The 18,795-nt window shown below is 40.6% G+C and overlaps 1 protein-coding gene across 12 annotated transcripts in view; it reads left to right on the top strand.

The window, feature by feature from the left end:
* Positions 1-18,795, top strand: part of kcnt1b (potassium sodium-activated channel subfamily T member 1b) — a 60,197-nt gene that overhangs the window by 33,457 nt on the left and 7,945 nt on the right. For 5 of the 12 annotated variants that reach the window (XM_072387445.1, XM_072387453.1, XM_072387444.1 and 2 more), the window contains 22 exons: positions 1,057-1,131; positions 1,624-1,707; positions 3,250-3,344; positions 5,311-5,491; positions 6,003-6,167; positions 6,528-6,664; positions 7,415-7,478; positions 7,689-7,797; positions 7,903-8,011; positions 9,145-9,321; positions 9,450-9,685; positions 10,517-10,730; positions 11,852-11,957; positions 12,072-12,244; positions 13,281-13,352; positions 14,068-14,202; positions 14,522-14,633; positions 15,001-15,102; positions 15,407-15,490; positions 15,570-15,698; positions 16,376-16,673; positions 18,665-18,727. In XM_072387445.1, the coding sequence (XP_072243546.1) occupies positions 1,057-1,131; positions 1,624-1,707; positions 3,250-3,344; positions 5,311-5,491; positions 6,003-6,167; positions 6,528-6,664; positions 7,415-7,478; positions 7,689-7,797; positions 7,903-8,011; positions 9,145-9,321; positions 9,450-9,685; positions 10,517-10,730; positions 11,852-11,957; positions 12,072-12,244; positions 13,281-13,352; positions 14,068-14,202; positions 14,522-14,633; positions 15,001-15,102; positions 15,407-15,490; positions 15,570-15,698; positions 16,376-16,673; positions 18,665-18,727 (2,920 nt within the window). The remainder of the gene's footprint in view (positions 1-1,056; positions 1,132-1,623; positions 1,708-3,249; positions 3,345-5,310; positions 5,492-6,002; positions 6,168-6,527; positions 6,665-7,414; positions 7,479-7,688; positions 7,798-7,902; positions 8,012-9,144; positions 9,322-9,449; positions 9,686-10,516; positions 10,731-11,851; positions 11,958-12,071; positions 12,245-13,280; positions 13,353-14,067; positions 14,203-14,521; positions 14,634-15,000; positions 15,103-15,406; positions 15,491-15,569; positions 15,699-16,375; positions 16,674-18,664; positions 18,728-18,795) is intronic. The other 7 variants (XM_072387454.1, XM_072387447.1, XM_072387450.1 and 4 more) reach the window with 4 other exon arrangements.

Consider the following 18,795-nt stretch of genomic DNA (forward strand, 5'->3'; position numbering starts at 1 on the left):
CTTACATTGTACGCAGGTTTATGAGTTTACTCGTCTGGTTTCATTCAGAAGATACTCAGTCTCAGTTTCCATTTGAATGCAGCACAGTTCGGTTACGTTGGGATCTTTGTTTAAACACCTTTCTGACATCTCCCACAGCTTTCCTCCACTGTGAGATTAGCAAACATGTTGCAGAAATGCTTTTAAATCCCGTCCCTGAGGTGATAGTGTGACATTTGTAATGCACAATGTATAGTAAATCCTGTGTTTTATAAGTTTTTACCTCAGCAAGTTGTTTTTCTTTCCAACTGCAATATTCTATAATGAGTGGATGCAAAATGCTGTCGATCGACTGAAGCTTGAAAAAAAAGTTATTTCGTCTCAAATGTTTTATTAGCTGCATTATTGCCAGAATCCCTCACAATCTGGAGGAAAAGACCTGGCCTTTATTCCCTGTATGTGATTAGTATGCAGCCCACAGCACGTCATGGTTATGGTGCATGTTTATTATGTTCTGCCTTTTGAAGGTAACGTCTACATCCGTACGCCTTGCCAGTGGCTACAGTGTGTTGCTAGTCTTAGAATAAACAGTATTTTAACCTCTTTGTAAAAGGCTGAGCTTTTTCTCATTCAGGGCCATGTTGAATACGTAACTTGACATGCAATTATTCTGGTGAGATGGTTTGCATAATGGGTTTTTTAAACAGCAGAGAGTGCAGCATTCAGTCGATTTTACAAAGAATTTCAGTATGATGAAGAGATTTAATTAAAAACCTAATATTTATCTTCTATAAACATCCTACATAGTAGCTTAGCATTATCCACAGGGGCTACAAAATGAGCAATAAGAACTGTTACCACAGTGTGAAATGTGTAGTTTTTAAATGTTCTGACCTATTTAGGCTGTGGCATGGACTTAAGACTCATAACACAGAATACTGCAGTTGTTTACACCATTGTTTTCATGCAACAGATCAGTTCATCCAGTGCCACTCCAAGTATTAGCTACTTTTCTCTCTAAAACAATCAGCTTTCCCACTGATTCATTCAATTATTCACCATCAATTTCTACTCCAGGGGAACATCTGGGAGCAGATCTTCCAGATATCCTTCATATTGGAGATGATAAATTCAGTGCCATTCATAATCACAGTGAGTAATTCTTCATCTTTCCTTTCTACAAAATAGTGTGTTAACACAGGTGCATTCAGACTGGAGGCTGTCCAGCAGTCTGATGTATACATGCCAATATGACGAGTATGTCTTCCCAAGCTAAAATTCATACAGTCTCACCCTATATATCATATCAAATAAAATTTTATTTATATGACACCTTTCATACTGAAAAAGCAACACAAAGTGCCTCACAGGGGTTAAGAAACGACAATGATAAAACATACCAACCGTCCCACCCCCATAGATACCCAGAGAGACATATAGACACACACCCACACATATGCACACACAAACACACAAGCTCAGACTGCATCTATTAGGCAGAGGGTATAGAGGGCATATAATGATTTTTATTTAATTCCCCACAGTGTGTGTTGAAAATATGAACTTTCAGGTGTAGGTTAAGTCAAAATGACTTAACCAACAGACTTCTAACCTCCTTTCTTGTCTTTTTCTTTATTTTTCAAGATCTTCTGGTCTCCATTAAGAAACATATTTGTCCCTGTGTTTCTTAACTGCTGGCTTGCCAAAGGTGCACTGGAGAACATGATTGTAAGTATATTCTGGATGCTGTATCATTGTATTGTCCAAGGAGCAAACACAACTGCAGGTTTCAATCACTTCTCCAGGATTTAAGGGCACAGTGCTCTTCCTACAGTAGACCTACAGGAGCTCATGAGTAATGTTGGCTGTTAAGGCTGTGGCAGTTTATAAAGTTTAACTTCACTGAATTTAATTGAATTGAATTTAATTAAACTTTCTTCTTCCGGGATAGTCGACATTAGTCTGTGTAAGACATGATAAACACGCCCGGTGTCTAATTAGTTTGTCATCAAAGCTAGGACCAACATTTAAAGGCACACTGAGCTGACTTATTTTTAGAGAAAAGAAGCAGTCCCGACTGCCTAAAGATGCCCATACTGGAGCAGTCTTTTCCAGCAAATGTCTTCTATCTAATACTGCAACTCCTGTAAATACTTAGGGCACTGTATACGTTTGTAAACTGTGAATAAAGATAATAGATTGTGCTTTTTTAGATACCACAGCAAAGTAAAAGAAAAAAGGGTAAAGATGAGGCAGCAGAAAAAAAAACAACATTTCAATCAAACAAGAAAACAGATAAAACCCACAACTGTGATGGCGTTGTTTCAGTCTTTCCACTAAATGTGCCAAGTGACTGCTACATGACATACAAAGCAGTTAGATTATATCCAACCAGTGTGGTATAGGCTCTTGCTGCGATTCAGATGAGGCCATGACAGAGTGAGAGCTTCATGCCAAACTGGCTGTTAGCAGATGGTGGAATCTGGGACCAGCAGGAAAGAGGTGGCGGGCAGAATATGCTAACAAGGTGCCACTGAGAATCAGTCGTGAGCTGCTACATATCAAGATGGACGATAGAAGAGAAGCCACTGGGTTTATAAGCAGACGATTTGTTAAAAAAGATGAATAAAAGGAATGAAAAGGAAGTGAAGAATTGGCAGATTGTTTTTATGTATAAAATTGTTGTGCTCCCATCAATCTACCAAGACAGAAAAATCTATACAGATTAACTTAGTGAGTTTGGTCCAGCCTTTTTTACTGTCTCTTTTTAAAAATAAAATAACAGATATACAGTTAAAGTGACATGTCTTTGCTTTAATTTGAGAGGAGGCCAATTTAAAAAGATCTGTGTGAGTTCTCACACCTCTAACACAATGAGCCTCGTGTGAAAAGTGCAGAGGCAGAATGGAGGGCAAAGATGATGTGTCTGACAGTGTAGGCTGTCAGAGAGCCAAATTAGATATGTAAAGGAGAGCCAGAGATGTGGAACCATACTGCTTTAGGCGCTGATGCTGCTGTTCTTCCTCTGATTTCATGACGCGAAATGCTGTCTGAAAGAACTCTCGGGGAAGACTTCTGGCAGCCTCTGTTCAGTCAGAGTGAACAAGCAACAGCAGCACAATGAGGGACAGTGACTTCGTATTAACATGCATTTTCACATATGTGGAGCTTTGTTGAGATTGAGTCTGTTATTCAGATAAAAAGTGCTTCACTTCTCAGTCAGTGGCATGCACAGGAGAGCAGATCTTAACAGGTCCTTTCTTTTCCCAGAATGATTTCCATCGTGCCATCCAGAGGACGCACTCTGCCATGTTCAACCAGGTGTTCATCCTTATCTGCACCTTGTTCTGTCTGGTTTTCACTGGGTGAGTGAACATCTGCTGTTCTAACAGCCTTTGGCAGTGGACATGGTGTGTTGTTGGCAGTTATTGTCATTGTGGTGAGGTCAAATGTACATAGTCTTTCTGATATGATCAAATTTGACAGAAAGAAACCTTGAAAAAGCAACACAACCTCTTTCTGTCCTTGTTAATAACAAAGCAAGTAAAAGATTAAATTATTTCCAGAGGCATTTGGCTAAAAATGACATATTCCCTTCATATTTTAACCTGGATTACTTTTCTATTACAGCGTTTTACAGTGTACGGCAAAGTAAAAGGGTCTTAAGCACCTTTACATTGTCAGTACTTGGTAACATCTACTTTGACAAATATCACTGCTTAAATAATGCCAAAAAAAGTCTTTCAGTTTTAGTAGGGCTGTCCCCGACATCACTTTTGGGTCTTGTGATATTTGGCTTCAATTCACAGGGAATAGTTGAAGCTTAATCCACGGTGAGAGGTGGACATCGTTAATTTGCACATATTTCCAACACCGCACATGTAGAAACAGCCCACTGACAGTCCAAACGGGAGGCACAGAGACCTCTGCCTGCTTTGGGGAATAAATACCCTTCTGTCAAGTGTAGTTCTGTCAAGTCTTTGTCCAAAAGGTTATATTTTCAGCTAGATACTTTAAAGAGAGGAGATTAAAGCCGTTATTGGGGTCTGAAAGTCCCTACATCTATGGACAAAAGTACTACTCTAGGTGAACAGAAGTGACTGACGCATAAATCAGCTGCCCGAGCTGAGACAGTCCATTTTCACACAATTGGAGGGGGAAAAAGAGGAAAAACTAAAAAGGAATACAAAAATTTAAAATAGTTTTTACCTGACAGATAATTGGTAGTTTTCCTCTTTTCTTGCTAAAGTCTTACATGCAGCCTTACATGCGCTGTACTTTGGAGATCTGTACAGATTTTCAGTGATATTTAGGTCGGGTGGCTGTGAGGACCATGACAAAAACTTCTTCATGTGCCCTTTTTGGTGGTACATGAGGTGTTTTAAGAGATGTTTAGGATAATTTTCCTATTGAAGTCATCCCCTCTTCAGTCTCAGCTTTCTCAGTTTAAGAAATAAGCCGGATCTAGCACAAGGATCTGCTTTTGCTTATATTGCATTTATAAACTGGCTCACTCTCCACTCTCTGTCTCTTGCAACCTAATTTTTTTTTTTGGATGTTTTTTTTCCGTTTTCCGTATGTACATCAAGAAAGAGTGTTTTGAAAGCAGAGTTTAAAGATACATTGCTAAATTATGGTCGTTTAGACTCCTCTTAGATATTTCCAGTTGAAAATCAAATCATGTTTGAGATCATTTGTCTTATATGAACTTGACACTGAACATCCTGCAGTGTAACGATTATGCTCACATTGCACTGTTGATGTTGAAACGATATATTATCCAACTCCATACATAGATATTCAATTGTTCACCTATTCCTTGTTTTTGTGGTATTTATTTCCACTATAAAATGATAAATTACAATTTGTAATAAATCATATGGTTAGATTATACCAGTTTCTTTTAATCAAAGATTCCACTTCTTTGGCCAAGGCTCTTTGGCAGACTTATTGAACGAGGACCACCACACATCACCACCTCCTCTTCACAATGTCTAGTTAGACAACCTCATTCCCTGTGCCTCAGGATTTTATTAGATCTTTAATCTATCAGTGAGAAAAACACAAATGAATTAGCACAGGCAGTGAGAAGGAACTGATGGAACAATCAGTGGTGTCACTTTAAATGAGATACTGAGCAGGAGCCCACGCTCTATTGACTTTGGTGACCTTTCATCTTGGTCAAATTGAATTCTGATATTCGCTATCAACAAAGCTAATTTGTTACCCTGAAGCAGCTTGCCCAGTGAGATGTGTATGTGTTCGAGTTCAAGTTTCTTTACCCACAGGACGTCTGTCTGACGTGTGTAATTTGTCGTTTTTTTTCTGCAGAGCTTGTGGGATCCAGCACCTGGAGAGAGCTGGGAAGCACTTATCCTTGTTTGACTCATTTTATTTCTGCATCGTTACTTTCTCCACTGTGGGCTACGGGGATGTCACGCCACAGATCTGGCCCTCCCAGTTGCTGGTGGTCATTCTCATCTGTGTTGCTTTGGTAGTCCTCCCACTGCAGGTATGGACCAGATGATCAATCAAACCAGAGCTTCCCAAAGTGCAGTGGGGAGTTTTACACTTTAACACGTGTACCATGTCTTAGATCTGTCTTAGAAAATGATTACATAATTAGAAAGGTTTTGACTTTCTGCATCTATGGCTGTCCTTGATGAGGTTATCATCAAATATTAAGAAGAGGGTTTTTGAAGCTGATGCTGGCTGACAGCAAATTGAAATCTAAGAAGGTGCTTGCTTCTCTGAGAGTATTTGCTGCAATAAAGTTTGCAAATGTCACTCAAAATTTAGGCCACATTAATGCTAAGTCCAACGACTGACTGAACACGTCACATCCTCATCACTTCAAATGTCACGAAGGATGTAATGTTCCTGCAGTGCAAACTGGCTGAGAAATAGAACTCGGCCACGATTTTCACGCCAGCTGCATCCAGACAACAAATGCCCCTTTTTTTGTTATGCATCTATTTTTTGTTGCTTTGGACTTCACGCTGGTGTTGTTGTTACTGTGTCAGTTTGAAGAGCTAGCATACCTGTGGATGGAGAGCCAGAAGTTGGGGGGAAACTACAGCCGCCACCGGGCGCAGACAGAGAAACACGTGGTGTTGTGTGTCAGCTCACTAAAGATAGACCTGCTGATGGATTTCCTCAACGAGTTCTACGCTCATCCCAGACTACAGGTGCAGTGGAGAGATTAGCCGAAGCACACGCAGGATAGGCTTATAATGCGATTAACTTTTTTAGGTATTTTCTTCTGTACTCATGTGGGAGAAAGTTTCTAAAAACATTTTAAGGTTTTAAGCCGATTGTAGACCTAATTTAAACCGACGGCACTTCAACTACAGACGTTTAATATTACCAAGAATGCCATCACAAATATTTAGTTGAAGTTTTTAGTTTCCTTTGAGAGATTTCTGTGCTGCTTTGTATGATCTTTTTTTGTTAAATTAAAGTGGTCTCAGACAGGTTGTAACTTTGAGGGTCACGCGTCATTCATTCTTTATGACATACATGAAGGTTAAAGATTTTTTCTGTTCCAGGACTACTACGTTGTGATCCTGTGTCCGACAGAGATAGACATCCAGGTTCGTCGTATCCTCCAGATCCCCCTGTGGTCCCAGAGGGTTATCTACCTGCAAGGATCTGCCCTCAAAGACCAGGACCTGATGAGGGCCAAGTGAGAAAGCATGGCTTGTAATCCGTGAAAGCAGAGATCATGCACGTCATTTTTCAGTCGAGTGTTACAATGTGTTCTTTTTTTTATGCTCTAGATAAGAATCTTAGATAAATTCATATTCAGAGTCATCCACCGGGAATGCAGAGCTGCTGAAGTGCAATTACAAGGGGGGCAGTTCGCTTGGCTGCCCTCTGTTTGCACATCAGCGTAATGGGATTTCACTTTACATTGATCACCTGCTCACAGGGATAGAAGTTGTGATTGAGCACACTGAAACTGGTGTGACCTGCCAATACTCCCTGTTTCAGTATAACTGCTGCACGCTGAGTGCCGCTGATACTCTTAAGGTTGTTTCAGCTGATCTCTCTGCTCGAAGGCAGATGTTGTTTTGCAACTTACTTTATGATCTGATACTTGAAATGGAGTAAAGCTACTTCTCAGTGGCAGATTCATGTATTTGTTCAGGAGCCCATCCCCTTCCCAAGATGTGCAGGTAATTAGTTATGGCAATTTCATGCACTGATTTTTGATATCACACACACACACAATCTGACACTAAAGAAACTATTTCTACCACTCGTGTGCAGCAAGCTGTGCCATCATAGGGGCTGTTAACTTTCCTTCCTTGTAATCTTGGGACATTTAACAATCCATACCCTGCGCACATCTACTCAAATTATAAATGTTACATTGACTGAATTTTCCCCTCACAGCCTGTGACCATCATTAATCTATTTTTCAATCATTTAGGATGGACGATGCTGAGGCCTGCTTCATCCTGAGCAGCAGGAATGAAGTCGACCGAACCGCTGCTGTGAGTCACATGAACAGAAATTTGTCAAAGCAGAGGCAGACTGTGTTTACACATTAAAACCCTCTGATGACAAGAGTCATTTTAGCAGTGAAATGTCCCTTCAGAGCTCATAAGGAGTCTCTCAGACAAACTCTAAGGTCTGTAAATTTCACGTTGCTTTTATGAGTTAATCACTGGATAAATAAAACAGAGCTATTTCTCTTCCCACAGGATCACCAAACTATTTTGAGGGCATGGGCTGCAAAGGACTTTGCACCAAACTGCCCTCTCTACGTCCAGATTCTCAAACCAGAAAATAAGTTTCACGTTAAGTTTGCTGGTTAGTGCGAGAAGACTAAATGCCCTCAGAAACACAGTCGTTTGCCATTTCTGTTAAGAAATGTCCTAAATCTGATGGCTCATTGCAGCTGCTCCCTTTCAACAGATCATGTGGTATGTGAAGAGGAGTTCAAATATGCCATGTTGGCACTCAACTGCGTGTGTCCGGCCACGAGCACCTTAGTCACTCTCCTGGTTCACACCTCCAGAGGACAGTAAGTACACGTCACTATTTCCTATATGTGTAGAATATTTACACTGTCAGTACATTGCATGTTCTTATAGTGCAATGTGTTTGTATTATTGCTCCAAACTACTCTGTCCTGATCATCATATTTTAGCAGACTAGCTTGATATCACCTGAAATACTCATCAGTGAACAATGATAACAAGTTTGTTCACAATTATGTCACGATTAACTAAACAAATATGGAGTATATTTAAATATTTTAAATGACAAGTGACCTTTAGTTACCATTGAGAACTTCATTAGGCTGTATAGGTTTCTAGTCGGTAGCAGGACAGTTGAGTTTCTTTACAGTGAATCACATCTTCGCTCCTTCTTGTGGGATTTAACTCATATTTATAGTAACTTGATATATAGAGACATTTGAATTCATTTTCAATCTTCACAGTTTGACATTGATCATTGGTCATTGTAGACTGTGTAGATAATAAAAAGTTCTAATATTCTATTTCCCTCAGTGTGTTTTTTAACTTTTCATGCAGGTTGAAGCTTGATGTTAACTGTCTATGAGGGTTCAAGGAAAATCGAGGCTTTCCTTCCTTTATTCAACACCATTACATTTACAAAATATCTGCCCAGTTTGACACAGCTAAACATTAATGCAAAAAATAAAAAATGATAGTGATAAATAAAAAATAAAAATGTTATCCAACCTGTCTATTTTAAGGTTTATTATGGGAACTTTTATTGGCTTGTCTCTGTGAATGTGACACAAATTAAAGTGACAGATGTTATTTTAAACATCATTAAATTGAATCAAAGTTATGTATTATATGACCTGTCTGTATACATTGTCTGCAAAGCTTTCTCCGTTGTCTTCTTTGGTGTTAATAGATTTAATGACACTGGGGAGAACTTGGTGAAAAGAGGTTACATTTTTACCGTCTATGGGGAAATGAGTACTGCCGAGAGGCAAATAAAGCCATACTCTTGATTTCAAGTTGAGTTAAGATTACCCTTGAGTCATAGTTGAGATAAAAACTGAGAAATACGAGGCCCTGTGGTTATATTTAGGCATTTTAAGCATTAACAACTGTATTCATTTTTTAAAAACAACAATTGTTGGTAGAAGTCTGACATGTAATGTCACTGTAATTCAAGTGAAGAATACTGGGATAATACTTCCAGGGAGGGGCAGATGTCACCGGAGCAGTGGCAGAGGATGTATGGACGCTGCTCAGGAAATGAGGTCTACCACATCCGTTTATGTGACAGCAAGTTTTTCGGAGAGTACGATGGAAAAAGCTTCACTTATGCCTCCTTCCATGCCCACAAGAAGTTAGTAAAATCTTCCTTTAGCTTTATCTTGGCTCACTGTGATAAGTTTGAATCCTATTAGAGTAATTAGTAATGTCTTTGGGAACAGAAAAAAAACATGCTAAGGCCCATTTTGAACTACCTTGCAGGTATGGCGTGTGTTTGATCGGAGTGAAGAGGGAGGATAATAAGAGCATCCTTCTGAACCCCGGACCTCGCCACATCATGGCTGCCACTGACACCTGCTATTACATCAACATCACCAAGGAGGAGAACTCGGCCTTCATCTTCAAGCAGGAGGAGAAGCACAACAAGGGTCTGCCCGTCAGCGGCCTCTACGACGCCCCCTCCAGGCTGCCTGTGCACAGCATCATCGCCAGCATGGGTAAGACTTGGAGCCAGGCAGAAAAATGATGTTCACTATTTAAGATTTGTCTGATATAAGGAAAAAGGAGAACACAGCGGATGGTTGTTTTTGTCTGAGGACCAGTCTCAGCATCTGGCCGCTGACATGGTTCCCATGTAAGAGGAGAAAATGGATGCTTTGGTTGTTTGTTTTGAATCGCGATCTGAACATTTCTGAATGGTGGCTGCCTTGGTGATGCTTTTTCGCTGACAGTTATGCATGAATTATTTTCTCTTTTTTCCCATTCGTTGGCTGATATTATTGTAATTTACTTTTTTTTTTTTTGCTCATGAAAGTTGATCAGGCCACCTCATATGGTAAGTTTCTGCATGGTACATCTAAACAATATAAAGGCTCAGTTTTATTGCACTATTGCTTTACACATACTTTTACACAGACATTGCACAGACATTTTTGTCTCTTATTTTTACATATCTAAAATAATAGCAGAACTGGTGGTATATGGACTGCACTTGGCATGTATTTGATGTATCTGAGAGATGCGTTGTGCTGTTATCATGCCTCATATTGTAAACAGCTCATCTGTCTTGCTAATAATTTTCCTCGTGTTTGCGTATTAAAAGCAGTACATTTACTCCTCAAGGTGAAACAGATAAGTTCAAGAGAGTAAAAGGCCTGACAGGCTAAAATTCTGACCAAGTTAAACGGTCCTGAGAATGTAAAAAGTGGTCATTGGCTCGCCACTTCATTTATGTGCAAATGGCAGTAAAAGTGCTGCATATGATCTTTCTGCAAAGCTGCAGCTCATAAAAAAAAAACAAAAAAAAAAAACCCTGATCTAATTTTCAGGCACTGTAGCCATAGATCTCCAGCACCCAGATCCACCCGAGGAAAGCGGCAAACTGACCTTACCAACAGAGAACGGCGCTGGAAGCCGCAGGCCAAGCATCGCACCCGTCCTGGAAATCGCTGACTCCACTGCTATTCTGCCCTGCGACCTCCTCAGCGACCAATCAGAGGATGAGACCAACCAATCAGATGAGGAAGGCTCTGTAGGGTCAGAGTAAGTAAACTATGCGTCACGATGCTGTAAGGTGCAAAGTGGCAGTGATGAATGTGTTCGTAATGACAGGGAGGCGTGCATTCCCCTTTAAGTGAGGCTTGTCTTCGGTGTCCCTGCGAAGATCCCTGCAGTCAACACTCCTGTATGGGTGACATCAAACCAAAGGTGCCATAGTGCCATCATGTGGTTGTTAGCTACATCTCAAACTGGATGTAATTGCAGACGAGTTAGATTTTCTTATTGGCAAAGTAAAGGGCGAAGAGAAACTGATTAGGGTAATTGTGTCTGACACATCAGAAATCAAAGGACACCGAATCAAAACAACACACAATTAGAGCTCAACAGACTTCTTAATGCCATTAGTTCTTCAGGCTTTCAAGCATCATTAATATGAGCAGAGCTGCAGTAGAATTTAATAATGAGCTGAAAACCAGTAACATTATTGAATTTGCAGATATTCAGTGCGATAGTCAATACAGTTAAGTAATGATGAAAGTGAAGAGGAGGGATTTGGTTATACTGACAGATCTTTTCAGTGTAGAAGCCGCGATTTGTTCATGCTTTACGTAAATGCTCAAATAAAACTCACGGCAGTTTCGAGTGTCACATTTCCTGAGAAACTACAGAAGCGACTGTGGAGAGGAAAGCAGCTGACTGGAAAGATGGTCAGGATGGGCGATTTGATGATGTTATTCTGTGGACAACCTTAGTTTAGCATCTGCTGTTCAGTGGAAGCATAAATAAATAAGTATCAGCTCAGTTTGAATTTTCTTACTCTTTTGGTGGATGAAAAATGACAGCGAGTAGACCAACATCTTGAATAGAGTGTCAGAGCTTTAATCATAAAATCAATTAAAAGATTTATGAGCTCTGACGGGCTTTACATCCAGGCAGCTGTTGGCAAATAATCATGTGATCACGTGAGTTCCGCTAAGTCTGTTGGGACAATCAATCACAGTATGATCTTTAGGCCAAGTCATCCACTTCTAGTGATCACCATGACTGTTGGGAATCTGATAGTTAAGGCAAAGCTCATTTGATTCTTACTTTTTACTGTAAGTTTTCACTTTTTCACGTCAAGTTCTTTGGCTCCACTAAATTTCTTGTTTGTTATCCACTAGTTTTGTTAAGGGCTACCCTCCGAACTCACCCTACATTGGCAGCTCTCCAACTTTGTGCCACCTCCTGCCACAGAAGGCTCCATTCTGCTGCCTTCGCCTTGATAAGGTCAGTTCACACTCTTAGGTGGTTGGGCAAAATTTGCATACACGCGTTAGCTGTTTTTCCTTTACCGCATCTCAGAGCCAAACTGACTTCCTTCTGAACTCTGTCTCCATCCAGGGATGCACACATAACAGCTTTGAGGATGCCAAGGCGTATGGCTTCAAGAATAAGCTGATTATAGTGTCTGCAGAGACTGCGGGAAATGGTCTCTACAACTTTATTGTTCCTCTTCGGGCTTATTATCGGCCCAGGAAGGAGCTGAACCCCATAGTGCTGCTGCTGGACAACCCGTAAGACTGTTCAACCCCTGGTCCAAACTGGTTTTTACTCATTAGTTCTTAATATGATTAGGAATTTGCAATGCTTTTGCATGTTTTTAGGAGTAGGGGGAAAAAGCTATCAATGCTGTATCATATACATATAACACAATAAACATATGATGCAACTGGAATATTGGCAGAAAGGGGCTTCAGTGTGTGCTGCTATGTAGTGTTGACAAAGATATCCCAGTGAGTACGTTTATTAGATATTTTCTAAGGAGAACATTTTCAGAGAGCCAGAAATGCCTGCAGGAGATTTTTCCTGAAGTATGTGCTGGTTAGAATACTTTTCCTGCCCCAACAGTAGATAAAAGGACGAAGGGAAAAAGCATCATTTATAAGAACAAGCTTCTCCGACAAGTCAAATTCAGAAAGAATGTAAAGAAATGGATGTGTGCTCGTGTTGTAGTATTTCATTGTCATGTTTTGTTATTGATTAACAGCTACATGTGGGCTTGATATTTTGAGAAAATGTGATTGTTTCATGTAGCGTATGTGCAATTTAAAACATTCAAATCAGTAGAGAACCTGTTGCACCAGCTGGGACTGTGGTTTAAAATAATAAGGAATCCTCCTCTTATTATTCATCCAAGCCTGTTTGTTTGTTTGGACATAAAAACGTGTGTGTTTGTGTGTGTGTGTGTGTGTGTGTGTGTGTGTTGCAGTATCTGTCTGCTCTAACTCACTGTGGGTTTCATTAACTTTGGTTAAATTAGTGCTAAAACATAAACTACACAAAAAAAAGAGCAAGGTAAGCTCAGTCTTAAAAAACAAACAAATAAACAAAAAAAATGAGATGTCTCCATAGCAACCTGTGTTTGTAAAACCTCCCATTGCTTTGCAGAATTAAGTATTGATTTCCCTCTTGTTCCAGAAGAAATTTAAGTAAATGTCCCCAGACTTCATCAGCAAGCAGATTTCAGGAAATTACTCAAACCGCGTGATAATCTGCCACCGGGGTATGCCGAGATAATTAGTGTTGGATCCTGTTTCCTGTTCTCTGCAGACCAGACAACCACTTCTTAGAGGCCATTTGCTGCTTTCCAATGGTTTACTTCATGGCTGGAACTATCGATAAGTAAGTGTTCTTATTTTTATTTTTAATGTTTGTATTTTTTTCTTTTTTTTCTTTTTAACAGTCCCCAGAGGCACAGCTGTTGTATAACTCTCATATAATTACACAGTAGATGATGATGATGAGGTGTAACCCCCACCGATGAAGACAAATCCATCCCTGAAACATTAATGAAACCGTAGAGTCTGGTTAATTTAAATAGGATCAAACAAACAATTTTCTCATGAATTCACGTGGGAGTTTTATCGCTGGGTACTTTGTGGAGAAGTTTTGCAGCGATATTCAGAATCATACAGCGTGAAGAGTAAGCTCGATAGTTTGAGCCCAGTGATTCCACAAGCGTGTCCCATCAGGTGTAACATGGCTGGTAGTCCAAAAAAAGACATGAACTCTGTAAACAGGATGTCCCTGAAGCTTTGCAAAGTTGCAACATAAGTTGTAACTAAGGGCGAAACAGTGTCATAAAAGGACGGTTTTGTTTTTGTTAGCATTTGTGGGAAAAAATAGTGACAGTAACAGTTCAGATTAAGTGGGGAAGTATCCAGTCAGGCTGACCTAACTAGTGTGGTTTGCATTTAAAGGTATTTCATGAGATGTCCACTTAAAAGAAAAAAAGGGTTAGCAGTACCTAAAAGATAAAGTAACTGAGCATATTGGATACTTTCTGTATATTCTGACAAGTTGAGATGTAACAAACGCTGTTTTCTGAATGCACCAGCTTGGACAACCTGCTCCAGTGTGGCATAATCTACGCCGACAACTTGGTGGTTGTGGACAAGGAGAGCACCATGAGTGCTGAGGAAGACTACATGGCAGACGCCAAGACCATCGTCAACGTCCAGACCATGTTCAGGTAACAGATGGAGTGCTTCTCTGTGTAGAAACTCAACCGTCTTAGCTACCGTCAGCCGTTTATCCTTTATGAGACCTTTATGTTTCGGGACGAGGGTGCACCACATTCACATTATGAGCATCTGCTCTCACTAAGGTGCTAAGTGTTAGTTTTTGGAGTTTAACAGTACAGAGAGTGAGTTCAGCTCACCAGAGCTCTGAAACTGCTCTTTTATCTCGCATCCACAATTAAAATCCTTTATCACCAGCGCCTCTGGTCTTCTTCCATGCACAAAGCGTTGAGTAAAATCCCCTCTTTCTTTTATCTCACCCTTACTCAGGTTGTTCCCCAGTCTCAGCATCATCACAGAGCTCACACACCCGTCCAACATGAGGTTCATGCAGTTCAGAGCAAAGGACTGCTACTCACTCGCTCTGTCCAAGCTGGAGAAGGTGAGTGCTTTAAGACGTTACTTTCCCTTCCTGTTATTATTATCTATTACCTACTTTCCCTTCCTGTTATTATTATCTATTACCTACTTATTTAATTCGCTGATGTACTGTGGTGAGCTAAACCTTTACAAACAAAGCTTGTCATTAATATCTGGGCTTGAATTATGGCAATAGAGTTACAAGATGGACATTTTTTCTTCTCTTGCTTTTTAAAAGTGTTTTTTCTACCAGCTTGTGAGTTTGTTTTTCATTTCTACACACTATAGATGCAGAACAAATGCATAAGAAGAGCAGTTTGGTGTATACTCAGAGCAAAGTGAGTTGTTCTGTTTCTCAAATGTGTTTTTTTTGTGGTCGCTTTTTTCAGATAGAGCGTGATAAGGGCTCCAACCTGGCCTTCATGTTCCGGCTGCCGTTCGCTGCAGGCAGAGTTTTCAGTATCAGCATGCTCGATACACTGCTTTACCAGGTAGGATAGCACACTTCTGGGGTTAAAGTTTGGTTCATTATGGCAAGGTTCTGCTTAAATATTGACGTTAGAACAATGTAGCCTCATTACTATTCTGCAGTTTTCATTAGTTATTGTCGCAATTATTGCCAACTGTTTTTATTCTTTATGCTGCAGAAATAATTTCCCCTTTTGGGGCTCATTAAGTATCATTGAAGACACGTGCATGTGTGTCAGTGATCTCATCAGTCTCTGAATAGTTAATGGCAGTCGTATCTGTACTTTATGGGCCCGTTTTTACCGCAGCCTGTGTCTCTTTTGACAGTCGTTCGTTAAGGACTACATGATCGCTATTGCACGGCTTCTTCTTGGTCTGGACACCACACCTGGCTCTGGCTACCTGTGTGCTGTAAGTAGCAACGCCTCTGAGTTTTAGTAAATACGTGTGCCTGCTGTGCTGCAATCTGACCATCAGTCACTCTTCTCAGATGAAGATCACAGAGGAGGATCTGTGGATCAGAACTTACGGCAGACTCTTCCAGAAATTTTGCTCCTCCAGCGCTGAGATCCCCATCGGGATCTACCGCACCGAGTCACACATGTTCTCAACGTCAGAGGTAAGTTTGATGAGATGCTTAATGTCTGATCGCTGACATCAGATAGGCTTTGGTTTTGCTTTTCCTCTTTATTTATCTCCCCTTTTAGTGTTTTCTTTGATATATACTGACGTTCTTGCTCAAAGCCTCCATGATGTCCATCCTTGCTTTCATTCTTTCCACTTTCATTAGTCCTCTCCTTCAATGGCTGCCCTTTGTTTGAATTGTTTTTTGTTCACTTCATAGGCTATTGCATTTGTCGATTAGTGTTTTGGCTCAAACAATCCTCATTTACTTTGACAAATGTCTTTCTAATTTTTAACAAATAGTCTAACTGCAGATGAATCAGTAATTGATAAACTCCCCAGCCATCAAATACCAGTGAACAGTTGCTGTCTGGTGTTAAGTTCCTGCTTTGAACAGTAAATACAAATTTTTTTCCAATTTAGGTGTTGAATTTGAGGCTGTAAATCATTTAGTTTGCTTTGGATGCCCCTATCTTTTATTGCATCCTCTTCTCTTCGCTTGTCTATCTGTTCACTTATTTAAGGGCAGGTTCAGTAATGCACAGATAAGACCCAGATGTGCTTCAGTTTGCTGTCACCTGTGGCTTGACAAGGGCAAAGATGAAAAATGGAAAGATGCTTTCAGTGTTTCTTCTCGGGATTCGTGTTCACATTTCCTCCCTCCTCTCATAGTCTCAGGTGTCCGTCAACATGGAGCAGGGCGAGGAGCACCGCGAGCGCGGGGAGTCCTGGAAGGAGAAGACGGCCCACCGAAATTCCACCACGAGCGACCAGTCTGAGCACCCTCTGCTGAGGAAGAAGAGCATGCAGTGGGCGCGGCGGCTGAGCAGGAAGAGTGCCAAACCGGCGAGCAGGGCAGAGCGCATCTCTCAGCAGAGACTCAATTTGTATCGGCGCTCTGAGCGGCAGGAGCTGTCCGAGCTCGTCAAGAATCGCATGAAGCACCTGGGCTTGCCCACTGTGGGATACGGTGAGTCTCAGTTCTGCAATATTGCATTAAAGAAATAATGAAACTGGTTGACTTAAGACTCTGTGAGTGAAGCTTTAGAATCAGAGGGGAGCAAACTTTACGCAGATCAAGACGCAGTTATACCTGCAGTAGCACATGCAGTGGATAGTCAGTTAATTTGCTCTTTTTCTTTCCAAATGAACTTTTCCGTGGTTAGACAGATGTTTCTCCCACGTGATCTCTTCTGATTGCAGGTGTTGTTGCTCTAATGGGCAAAAATAACACAAGTGTAAAAAGACAGTTGTAAATTAGTTATCAGATTCTACTTTTCTCCAGGATTCCAGCTTTGTTAGCACTCCACAGTGCGGTGAGGTGCATTTCAGGCCACTGATTACACTTCTTTTTCGAAAACTTCTCAGAAGAACTGCAGCATGGAAACCTGCTGCTTTGATGTGTGAACAACGTTCTGTAAGAAAATTGTTAACACAGCAGATATAATTTTCCAGCAGGATATGTAGGAGTGTGGCAGTTTAGGACTGCCTGTCCAAGACTGTGGCGAACCTTGTATGAACTTTGTGAATTATGTGAGAAGAATTCTCAGTTAAAGATCACCAAACAACAAGTGCTCCTTGTAGTTTAAGGACTGATCATGGCTATTGCCAACAAATCCCTATTTTTCACTGGAATTATAAAAGGATACATTTCAAAGCAGGGGATTTATATACCAAAGGGGCACAGGTAGCAGATGGGATAGTTGGTTGTTGCTTAATTACATTTTTTTTTTTTTTTTCTGCATGAAGTTTAGTTTTTTCTTAAATTGCATCGCTTAACTGTCCCTATTAGCTGTAATAAATAGCATTTAATGGTAAAAGTTACTCAGAGCATTGCATTAGCTCCTAACTTAAAGGTGCAATATGTAAGATATTTACTGTATTAAATCATAAAATGAGTATGCTACATCAACAGTTCTTAAGGACCATATAACATCATTTATGGACAGCGCTGTGTGTGTGTGTGTGTGTGTGTGTGTGTGTGTGTGTGTGTGTGTGTGTGTGTGTGTGTGTGTGTGTGTGTGTGTGTGTGCAGGTGCTGCACGATCGATACAGATACAGAGACTGTTTAACCTTGTAAATAAAACTGTCAGCCTGAATTCAGTTTTTCCTCTATTGAACGTAAACAACGCTTCACTCGTCCTGCGCCAGTTAAGGTTCAGCGACGTCAACCTGGAACCCTGCGAGAGCGTCGTTAGGGGAAGCGTGACGACGCGCTCCACTATTCGAAATTCAATCTCACATATTGCACCTTTAAATGACAAAAGCTGAGACACTCTTTAGGCTCAGATTTCAGGTGATCATTTCATTTTGCTCACTGAGGTTTTACTCAACCAGTTCAATTGTTTCAGCCCTTTGAGCAGCTCTGTGTTAAAACTACAATCACTCGTCATTTTATCTCCATAGATATCATTACCATCCCTCTGCGTCTTCATTTTCCCTCAGAATATCAGATCAGTCTCATCAAACTTTTCTTCCATTTGCTATGGTGCACAGTACAAACATACACACATACACAACCAACCAACCAACCCACACAGTCATGATCACACCAACACGTCAACATGTCGTGCATGAAGACTTGATCAGTTGCCTGTATTCTTATCTGATCACCTCTGTATTTTTTCTGTCTCCTCTTCACTTCATCCATCAAAACAAAAGCAGAATCCCATTCCAGATGTGCTGAATTTTGCTGAATCTATCACATCTGAGCTTTAGGTGCTCCTAAAGCTCAATATCTCATTAGGTACCGTCGCTGTCGGTGAGGATTAATCCAGCAGACACATAACATGCAACACATCAATTATCTGGAATTGATTCTGTACTCATGCATGGCTTCCTGCACTGCTCTCACACTTTCTGGCTCATTTTGAATCTGCAACTGTGTTTCACTGCCTGATCTTTTCATTTGTTTTTCTCCTTCTTTCTCTGACCCCTGTTTTCCCTCCTTTTGGCTTGTAGAGGATGTTTCTAATCTCACTGCGAGCGATGTCATGAATCGGGTAAATCTAGGATATTTGCAAGGTAATTTGTGTGCCGTTTATAACTCCTTAACAACATGTGAGTGGTAACGTCCATCCATCTTTCTTATG

The sequence above is a fragment of the Leuresthes tenuis genome, unplaced genomic scaffold, assembly GCF_036924035.1.
Source record: "Leuresthes tenuis unplaced genomic scaffold, fLeuTen1.0.hap1 SCAF_6, whole genome shotgun sequence".
Classification (NCBI taxonomy): domain Eukaryota; kingdom Metazoa; phylum Chordata; class Actinopteri; order Atheriniformes; family Atherinopsidae; genus Leuresthes; species Leuresthes tenuis.